Raw genomic sequence first — 10962 nt, 5'->3', positions numbered from 1 at the left:
CTCCTTTTTTTTTCCAACTTCCCCCCACGGTACTAACACAATGCAGCTATAAGGTCACCTTTTACCACCAAAATGAAAACGAATCCATTGCCAAATGCACGGTGAACGCGACATTCACCATAACTGAAGTAGGACCGATTGGCATGAACAGCTTTGGAGGGGAGCCCCCAATTGGCGACAAATATTTCGTGACGTTCAAATTTGAAAATGAAAATTTAGCGAGGACGGTGGACATGGGTCTAAATTGCGAGGCCTGGATTGACAAGTAGGAAAGGCGAAAATAAAAAGAAAAAAAATAAGGGAAAAAAGAGAAAAAAAATAAAAAAGAGAGAAAGACAAAAAAGACAAAAAATACAAAAAATACAAAAAAGACAAAATGGAGAAAAGACTTGACCCATCTGCGATGATAGCGCATCTGTTTCGATCTGGGAGCGTGAAAAAACAAATATGCAGCTACACATTTTGGGAGCGTCGTCCTAAAGGGATATGCCCTCTCGATGGAAGGATCCTATTAACTAAAAGGTGTTCCATTTCTGCGCTCACGCAGTTGCCATCGGCACAAACCAAAAAAAAAAAAGGCGTTTTTTTTATTTTTTTCACTGCCAGGCTTATCAAGGATAAAGAGAAACTTAGGAACAATCTTGACCTTTCATCCGAGTTATCAAAAAGAACAAATATGGGCGTTTATATCACGCCATTATGCGGAAGGAAAAAAATTAGGCATTTGCCTATCATTCGTTACTTGCTGTTTTTTGCCAGTTGCGGCTATATTTTCCACTTTTAACACCCCCTCCCTGCCGCGCCTCCGTCGTCTTCGGCTTTGACCTCCCCATAGGTTCATGCGAACTAGGTTCATCAAACCCGCCGATGAGGAGAGCATCGAGGCAATTTTGCAAAAAATCAAAGACGAAAAGGAAGCGGATCGAAAGAGAAAGGAAGAAGAAAAGCAACTCCAAGAAAAAAAAAAAACATTCGTAAAACCGGATAAGTTGTTGCACAAAAAGACCTTCTTTGATGAGACCTTAGAATTAGATAAAATAAGTTCAAAAGCGAATTTGAACATAGATCATGGGAGTTCCGAGTTAGCAAGAGGAAGCACAAAAAATGTGGATAACGAAAAACTAAATGAAGCTCTCTCGTTTTTGAAGTTAAACTTGAGCTTTTACTTCGCCGATGTGGACATTAAGAAGAAAGGTACGACCAAAAGGGGGAAACAAACTGGTGGAGTGGATCCCCTGTTGAGCCGTTCATCACTTACGCGTGTGATGAGCGGCAAGGAATGTGGCACGACGCGGTTTGGGGCATCGCTCAGTTTTGCCACCCCGTGATTTCGTAACGTCGTGTTTTTGTGACTCCTTCACTTCTTAACTTCTTACCCCCTTAACTTCTTAACATTTTAACCTCTTCACTTCGTGACCTTCCCGTTAAGGAAAACTGAAACAGGAACACTACGTGGAGATACTAAAAATGGTAAACCACAAGATGTGTGTGAGTCATCGGCGTTTGGAGAGCCACGTAAGGGGGGAGGACAAATCGGAGCCAAATGAGATTCCCCCAGAGAGATATCTGTTTTACGAGTCGAATGAAGAGGTGAGCACCAACACGGACGATAACAGTTCCAATGGGGAATTTTCTGACACGTCAAATATTTACAAGGAAAATAAAAAAGGGACGAACAAAAAGACCACAAGCATAGATGATAAAAAAAAACTGGGGGAATTATTCAACGTTAACAATAAAGAAATAGATCTCATTAAAGATATTAGCATTTACAAAAATAATATGTTTAATGGAAATAACATTTTTTATGAATTCAAAAGCGTCCCAACGAATTCTGAGTTTTTTCTTTTCGACCAAGATAATCAATTTTACTCCTATATTTACACTGATAATTACTACGATTTTTTACTGTACATATCTTATGCGGATGAAGAAGATAACGGATGTGTGTGCTACAATAATTACTTACATGCCATCCCCACATACTTATATGAGCTGAAAAGGAATCGGGAGCACTTTGAGACCATCCCTTTTGATAGTTTGCTTCTCTACAAACAGCTAATATTTGCATGCTACGAGAACGAGCTGAATTTCATGTATGAAACGTTTTTACAGGAATTCAGAAAATATGATTTGTCAGATAGTGGGTTTATCCACCGCTCCCAGTTGAAAAAGGTGCTGCTGCGGAACGAGCATATTGTGTCTAGACAGGAGTACAAACTGCTGCTCCGCGTTTTCTCCTACAACGATGACAATTATGTGTACTACAGGAACGTGCGCGAGATGGTGCTGCGCCTCAGGTGAGGAAGTCGCCGTAGAGAGGAAGCCACTGCAGCAAGGAAGCCACTGCAGCGAGGAAGCCACTGCAGCGAGGAAGCCACCGCAGCGAGGAAGCCACCGCCTTCAAAAAGAAACTCTACCAAAATGTGGACACACCTGATTGTTAGTACGCCGTGTCACTTCTCCCCTTCTCCACTTCTCAGATTCGAAGGCATCCGAAACAGCATTTTCGAGCGCAACGCGAAGATGCTGCACAAGTACCTGTGCGAAGAATTAATCAAACACAACCTCAAAGGAAAAAAAAAGATACACATATTCGACTGCAAAAATGTTCTAGATTCTTGCAATAAAATTTACCTTAATAAAAATATTATTCACATCATTTTGTCCTCCCTCAACTTTGACCAGAATCTCGAATTAGACGTTGTTACTTTTTTAAGGGTCTCCATTACTATCATTATTAACAGCATCAAATTGGAAACGATACAGAAGATATACAACTCGATAAATGACGACAAGCAGAAGAAGGAGGAGTTTAAGAAGGACTCCGAGGGAGGTTACAAGGGAAAAGGGTCCTCCAAAAAATCGGAAAAGGTAAAACCTAAAGGGGGGGGGAAAAAAAAGAAAGTCAAAAGGGGGACATATATATTATCCTCACTGTGGCATCAACGCAGCAGTGGAATAAATACACCAGAACAAAAAAAACATACGTGAAAAAGAAGCGCTACTGTGTTGCAACTTGGAAGTTCTACATTTTTTACACACAAACTATGTACTCACCACTCTGCACTCAGCAGTCTGTATTCAGCAGTCTGTATTCAGCACTCTGCACTCTGCACTCACCACTCTGCACTCACCACTCTGCACTGTGCGCTCTTCATTCGAATGACCTCCCCACGTGCTCAGACAAACATCCCCGCGCTGGAGCTAGTTGAGAGGACCTTAACCAAGCTGTTCAAAGTGCTGGACGAAAAGAACGAAGGTATAGAAAGAGGGGGGTAGAAGCCGACACGCAGATGCCGGTTCACGAATGGGCACACCTGCTGTAGCATCGTCGATAGTGTGCACATAAGTGGGAACACCTGCTGTAGCATCGTCCATAGTGTGTACATGAGTAGGAACACCTGCTGTAGCATCGCCGATTGTGCGCACATAAGTAGACACCCCCCCCACATGGCACACCGCGCAGATCACCTAAAAATAATTGATTTCATCGAAACGCTACTGGAATCCAATCAGAAAAAAAAAATTATCGACATCAAGGAAATATGCAAGCTGAGCAAATATGAGCTGCAGGGATTTGTAGCAGAGATAGACACGGACACTAAGGGGGGCAGCTACCCAAAGGATCAAATAAAAGACAACAGAAACTTTGACTTTTACAAAAATAAAAAAATCCATTATTCATCGCATATCCACAAATGGTGCTCCAAAACGTATCAAATAAGGTAAGGATCCAGACAGGGAAGGGTCCACGTATTACTTCACCACATAAGAGAGTCGCATTACAAAGACATGCAAACGGCTATCGTAAAAAATGACCCACGTGTTGCATCATCCCCGTATTTATCCTTCCACTGTTTTTTCACGTGTGTTTGACTAAACGGAGGAAAACTCCCCAATTGGGCGCTATCTTCACGCTGCGTTTAAAAAACCAAAGTGAGAACTTCTTCCCCTCCCGGATGCGTAAACGCAATGTAAAGGAAGATCACCATGTGGCCACTTACACATGAAATTTTTTTTCCCTTTTCAGGTCGTGCAAATATTACAGCTACTTTTTTAACTACCCTGATGATTTAATTGAGATAGATGTATGGGAAGGAAAAAAAAAAAAAAAAAAAAAAAAAAAAAGCGACATACACGTGTGGCGGGAGAAAACACAACATTGTTACGTAGCATATCTCCCTATTTTGGGCACCCCCATCGGATGTACATTCCTCCACCCCTTATTTTGCATTCTCACAATTTCGGCAGGACGAACTGAATAAGAAGCTGCTCTTCTGCGAAGAGGAGAAGGAATAGACGGTGAGGCAACGATACAACGCTGTTGGAGTAGCTCCCCCGGCAGGACCACGAGGTAAATTTTAAAATACGTCAAAATGGAGTTGCTTAAAAAATTACAAATGAAAAATGGCGAAGTGTGTTTAGATAAAGTTGACATGAAGGTGGCAACTTTGCGGGGGCATCGTATCTGTTGAGGAATGGCAAAGTAAGAAATGACAAACTACGAAATAATCGCGTAAGAAGGACCAAACTGCAGAATGGCAAAACTTTGGGGTGGGGACATGCTGATCTCACACCAACACGATGCTCACCGTGCGCATGCATACGGTTAGAAGGGCCGCACTGTGGGGAGTTGCCCCCTATAAAAAATGAACGATCCGTTCGGGGGAAACAGGCTGCGGTGCATGTTAAAATGCCGCGCGAGGGCAATTATAAAGGGGGGGAGGGGAGTCCTCGCATCGCTATCGCATCGCTACCGCATCACCATCGCATCGCTACCGCATCACCATCGCATCACCATCGCATCACCATCGCATCACTATCGCATCACCATCGCAACGCTTATTTATCTCAAAACAAGTCCTACACGCGGCAGGATTCCTCCTTAGGCTTCTCACCCGAGAGGTCAGGTCACTTGGCAAAATTGATCAGAAGGGAATCCGTGGACAACATAACCTTGTTCTGACATTTCGAAATGATATTGGAGACCTCCTTCGAGAGTTCTATTTTTTTTAGTTCCATGAAGGCAGGGTTGTCCTTCACCGCAAGTCCAATCAACTTGGCTACTTCAGCCTCCCCTTGTGCTTTAATAATTGTGGATTTTTTTTCTTGTTCAGCTTTTAAAACGATGTATTTGCTCCTTTCAGCCTCCTGCTGAGCTACCTGTTTGGCTTCCACAGCCTTCTCATATTCATTACTAAAACTTAGGTGCGTTATGGACGCATCATCCAAAAGGATATTAAAATCTTTAGCCCTCTGCACCAGCTGTTCCCTAACAGATTTACTTACAACCTCCCTTTGAGTAATTAACTGAGAAGCGTTGTACTGAGCTACCACACTTTTTAACACTTCGTTAATAATGGAAGGAAGGACCTTCTCATCATATTCCTTTCCCAAAGTTCTATATATATCTACGAGCTTGTTTTCATTCGGTCTTGACAAAACACGACAAGTGATATTAACCATTTGTAAATCTCTAGATCCTGTTAAGGACATAAGAACTCGTGGTTTCGTTCTCACATCATAAATAATACACCTCTCAAAATAGGGGATTAAAAAGTGAGTCCCTTCTCCATATATTCTGTTCGATAGCCCAAACAGCCTATTATATTTTATCGCTCTCTTTCCTGCCTCCACATTGTATAGGCTATTATTAAATAACCAACTGCTAAATGAGGTCAATCCAAGAAATGCCCCCACGCTTACTCCTATCTTTCCTAGCCTTCTTAAATTGTGTATGTCGAAGTTCTGCGGGTTACTCATTGTGGTAATTACGTCGTAGAGATTAAGTTGGGTAATTTTTCACCTTAGTGGTGAACAAATTAGAAGAGACGCTGCTCCTCCAAGGGGTGGGTTCATAAAAAAAGTGGCACAGGTGTACAACCTGCTCGGTGGAATTGCCTTTTCCTTGATGAAGCCTTCTGCTCCACTATTCTTCCCACTTGCGCACAAATCAGGGCTGGGAGTTTCTACCCCTGCTGAAGCGTGTGTTGAAATTGAAACGTTTGTTCGGCAGTCAATCTGACACGCTGTCGTGGCACATTCACCCACGCAGAGAGAGATATACGCAGTCCGCTCGTGTACAATCCGCACGGCTTTCAAAGGAAGGTACCCACATTTCTGAATCTCCCCGTGTACATCATTTATTCGTTGCGAACTTTCGAATGGTAAAATTGGGAGGATCGTTTCTCGCACAGGGAAGGGGGAGGAGTGGTCACAATTATGTAAAGCGTTCAACGCGTGTTGCACTTAAATGTACGTGAAAATAAAAACAAAAAAGAAAACAAAAGAAACGAAAAGAAAAGAAACGAAAACAAAACAAAACATACCATCATGCATACATTCCCACACGTATGCGTTTAACTATCCCGGTTTCGCCAAACGATGGTGTTCCAAAATAACGGCGTATTTGCAGCATGGCAAAAAAAAAAAAAATATAATGCAATATAATATAGTATACTATAGTGTAGTATATAGCATATTATAGTAAAATATTACATAACGCAACGGCGTGGCGGCGTACCGCTCAACAGGCGCAGTTGTGCGTGCTTTGCGTTTTCCCCCAGGGGTTCAATCTTTGTGCAATTTCGAGTCACCCGCACTGCGCTGAAACACCCGATTCGTTATTCCCAATTGGAAGAACGGTCGAAGCGCTTCTGCACCCAAGAGACTCATTTTTTGTGGGTGGGGATACTCATAAAAAATACATTATTTCTTGGAGGGCAGAACCCCCAAAGGGTTATCTATCTACACAAACGTTGACGTATCCATCTTTTGCAGTGCAAACAAATTAGATTACATCCTTTACTTCTCCATTTTTTCCTCCTTTTGGTCGAAACAGTTGCGTTCCAACTGGGCCTCTTCCCCCTTTTGCGACGTTCCCGGAAAGGATTATTTGGCATAAACAGGAAATTCACAAAATTGAGGTGGAACATTTAACAAGTAAAAATTTTGTGTGCCTCGTTATGCACCTACATTTTGAAAGCGAAGATTCGAGTAAGGCATTCTATTGTGTGTTCTTAGTTATGTGCATAAACCCCTTAGTGGGGTCCTCTACTTAGGGAAGTATCCACAACGCATAGGTGTTTATTGCCATTTTGGCAAAAGTTGACATGCTGATAGGGAGCGAAAAGAATGTTTAACTGTGCAGGGTTGTTATGTTTTTTCCTTTTTTTTTTCTGTACACCCTTCTATATTGAAACTCACGGGGGAAATCACCTCATCATGGAGCTTTCTTCCAATTAGACGATCCGTTTTGTGTGAGTCGCACTTTGGTGTGAATTTGCTTCAACTATGCGTTGTGGACCTCTCCTTTTTTTTTTTGCCCCCCTTTTGGAATACTCAGCTGGTAGAAGAAGTATACACTTATTAGAGCACCCGTAATTGAGAAAAAAAAAAAAAAATGGAACAAAATAAGTGCAAAAAATTACCCTTTTCAAAGAACTACACCACGCAGTTGTGTAAACCCATTAACGAGGTAGTCCCTCCGATGGGGATGAACATTCGAATAGGAGCATTTTTCCGTGCCCCCCTTTTTTTGGGGATTCAAAGTAGCCGTTACTCCAAATGTTAAGTGCAGCAAAATGCGTGGCGACCCAAATTACGGGCATCTTTGTGCACTCATTTATTTTGTAATTATCGTCGCCTTTCATTACTCACTTTGGATTTGTATGGTGCTCAAAGGGCGTTTGTGCCAGGTGCACATTGTTTAATTTTGAGCCACACTTTTTTTTTTTTTTGCTTTTTTTCTACACCTTTTTGTGCCTTTTTATGGTCGTATTTTTTACACCAAATGACGTTCTTTTAGTGCGCTCTGAAAAAACAGGAAGAGGCAAGTGACATTATCTGTTTGTAAATATTTCAAAGAGCACTCTTTGGCTTGTGCTCCTATTTTCCCCCTCCCGCGCTTGTGCACACGCGTTCGTGAGATAGCCAACGTTTAGGAGAAGGCTTATTCTGTGCATAGGCACATGCCTGCGCATATGTATATATATGTATATATATATTTACATGCGTGCCCACGGGAAAGACTTGACCCTTTTTTGTTTTTTTCTCTGCCCATTTGTGTACCACTCTACAGTCTACATCAGCTCTAGGGTCGCTACTTCATTGTTGCTTCTTCCTATTTTGTGAAGTTAAGCATTGTAAAAAATGGTAGGGAGGAATAGCTATGTAAAATGTTCCTTCCCCTGTTGTGCATTATTCATTTATTAATTTTTTTTTTTTTTTTTTCTTGACAAAGTGTTTTATTTTGTGCATGTAAATATGTACAAGAATGTTCATTTATACAAATATGCATTTTTTTTTTTTTTTTTTTTTTGCTTCATACATTTTGTTCATTAGTTTTTTTTATTTTTACCATTTGCACTACCGCTAGTGTATTGCTATTTTGCCTTTTGAGAAGTCCTAAGCATGAGCTTTCCTTTCATGTCATCAAAAGGAACTACGAAGTGTGAAATGAAAGGAGAGAAGAGTCAGAATGCATTGTCACGTTTATAGTGATTAATCTATCCATGTTTATATCTTTTATATCTTTTTTTTTTTTTTTTTTTTTTGTCAAATGTGTTATCCCCATATGAGAGCGAACAATAACAAAAGTGTTTTTTTCCCTTCCCCCCTTTTTATTTATAACTTCACGAGTGTAAATATTCAGATGTGCACATTTTACACATGACACGTGCGTGTATTTTTCGTTGGCAGCTCGTCAGTATTATTTTTTCTATGTGTATTTACTACTTCAGTGGCATCGCTGCATCCGCCTACACGTATGCATATGTATGTGCATAATTATGTACGTCTGTGTTGGCCCATTATCTTCACATCCGTCGTAGGTGTATAAGCATTGGCGTGTCCATTTGGACATATGATGGCGGTGTGTGGAGAGGCTTCTTCTTTGCACAATCGTATAAATGATGCGAATGCATCTCGCTCGAAATTGCTCGTGTCTCAAATGTGCAGCTAGCTTATGCTTACAACATTGGGGGAGGAAGACGGGTTGCATAACAATGCTTAAATGAATGCCCCCCCCGTTTTTAGCATCCCGTTATGACAAGTTTAGTGGAACAGTTTATGCATATTCCTTCACATGTCTGCATTTTTTTTTTTCTTTTTTTCGGTGTTGTTGCTATGAGGAGCACTTGTGTGACTACTCGTGCACATAATGGGAAACCATTTCGCAGACCCTTACTACAAAATATGACCCCTGGGAAGGAGCATATGTACGTCCGAAGAGGGTCGAGTAGGAAATATAACCCTCTCATTAGGGGTTACCCCCCCAAGACAGCTTCTTCCCCCATGTAAATGCATCCCTCTTTGTCAATTAAGTGACGAAGTTACCTATTACGAATCGAATACGGTAGGAAGTCATGAATAATCACGAGACAAATTTGTCTAACGCCGTTTGTAACAGTGGTTTATCTGCCCCATTTTTGGTTTGTACATTCATGACGATTTAATTTTTCTACATGTGCTTCGTTACACGTTGTGCCTTCGGTTGGATCGCATCTTCCCTGTTAAAGGTCATAATTTTAACACGCCTGCGGTGTTCCTTTTTTTTTTTTTTTAGTTACACAATATGGGAATTTTTTTAAAACGCTCAAAGATTACTTCCTTTTTTATGTAGGATTGACTTATTCAAATTAATGTACAATTAATTACGAACAGATATGTCCTTCGCCTTTTTTTTTCTTTGTTCCCCATGGTGTAATGACTCAATGCAGGGGTCGGTCACTTTCGCAGTATGCTTACCTTTTGCACAGTTTTGGTAATTATCCGCTTGATTGCGGTTACATCGGTGGGCACATGTAGCATACACCAGGTGCATATACACATGGAGACTTACGCGATAGGGGTAGGAGCTACAGGAACTCCGTTGCACCCCGCTTAGTTGTGTGCGCGGAAATTTTATGCGTGCACGGAGAATTTGTTCGTATCCATCCGATCATGCCTTATCGTGCGGCACTTTTTTTTTTTTTGACGTTCCACATAAGGATACATACATATGTGCGTACAGTTGCTTCCGCTACGGATAGTGCTATTTTCCCCGACGCGTTTCATTTTTATAGGCGCGCGGGTGTTTGTGCGATATTGTTTCAGAGCAGAAGAGCTACATAAGACTGCTATACCTTCCCGCGGTTAACCGTTTGGCAATTTTTTTTTTTTTTTCCCCCATGTAAAGTGATCGAGGAAGTATTATACGTATGGTACATGTGCGAACAAGGAAGTACTCTGCAGTGGGGAAAAGTTTCTCCTGTGCTGCAATTCCTCCTTTTGCGAAATTCAAATGGGAAAAATTACATGTTCGTAATTTGTAACACCTTGGAAAATTCCTTTACAAGTACGGAATTCAATTTGTTTAAAAAAAGTCATTTGATTCGATAAAGCTCCTTTTTATTGTGTACGTGAAAATAACGATTGCATATACATACATGTGTCAACGTATGAGAGGGGGATGGGGGGGGGTACATATATACATGTGCGGGACAATCGCAAAGGTGGATACGTTTTCCTTGTGTTAATCCATAAGCGCATACGATGCGGTAAGCCCAAGTCGTATGTAATGTATGCATATAACCTTATATACATTTATATAAGTATTTTACATACCGCGAGAATATCCTTTAAATTGCGCATTTGTTGCGACGATGAAGGTTTCAGCAGAGGTACAACTTTTTACATTTACGACTTTTTAACTGTATGGCATATGTTCACGTAAAATTTTAAAATATTCCCAATCACGCGTATTAAGTTAGTGATGATCAAACGAATTGCATTTTTTAACCAATTTCATTTCCTTCCCCTTTTTAATTCCCCTTCGCGCGAATACAATTCTTCGTGCGCCCCTTTGGAAGCGCATAAATGGCATATATGTCATTGGCATACGCGTGAGAAAGTATGCGTAAGATGCATCCCCACATGAATGTATTTTTACGTATGTATATGCATCCCAAAAATAAATTG

The 10962-nt window shown here is 41.1% G+C and overlaps 2 protein-coding genes across 2 annotated transcripts in view; one reads left to right on the top strand and one right to left on the bottom strand.

Moving 5' to 3' along the window:
• The window catches only part of PCYB_082460 (hypothetical protein), a gene marked incomplete at both ends in the record, with an annotated part of 4671 nt that extends 369 nt beyond the window's left edge, over nucleotides 1-4302 (top strand). Inside the window, 9 exons of the mRNA XM_004221984.1 lie at nucleotides 47-265; nucleotides 607-657; nucleotides 836-1194; nucleotides 1430-2300; nucleotides 2484-2874; nucleotides 3187-3262; nucleotides 3470-3728; nucleotides 4034-4091; nucleotides 4255-4302. Coding sequence (XP_004222032.1) covers nucleotides 47-265; nucleotides 607-657; nucleotides 836-1194; nucleotides 1430-2300; nucleotides 2484-2874; nucleotides 3187-3262; nucleotides 3470-3728; nucleotides 4034-4091; nucleotides 4255-4302 — 2332 coding nt within the window. The remainder of the gene's footprint in view (nucleotides 1-46; nucleotides 266-606; nucleotides 658-835; nucleotides 1195-1429; nucleotides 2301-2483; nucleotides 2875-3186; nucleotides 3263-3469; nucleotides 3729-4033; nucleotides 4092-4254) is intronic.
• A 618-nt stretch (nucleotides 4303-4920) lies between these two features.
• On the bottom strand, nucleotides 4921-5766 carry PCYB_082450 (prohibitin; the record flags this gene model as incomplete). The annotated part of the gene is made up of 1 exon (XM_004221983.1): nucleotides 4921-5766. A coding segment is annotated over one exon (846 nt), but the record flags the coding sequence as incomplete, so codon positions are not given.
• Nucleotides 5767-10962: the final 5196 nt, after the last annotated feature.

This window comes from Plasmodium cynomolgi, chromosome 8, assembly GCF_000321355.1.
Source record: "Plasmodium cynomolgi strain B DNA, chromosome 8, whole genome shotgun sequence".
Taxonomy (NCBI): Eukaryota; Apicomplexa; class Aconoidasida; order Haemosporida; family Plasmodiidae; genus Plasmodium; species Plasmodium cynomolgi.
This window is presented reverse-complemented; position numbering and strand designations above follow the sequence as displayed.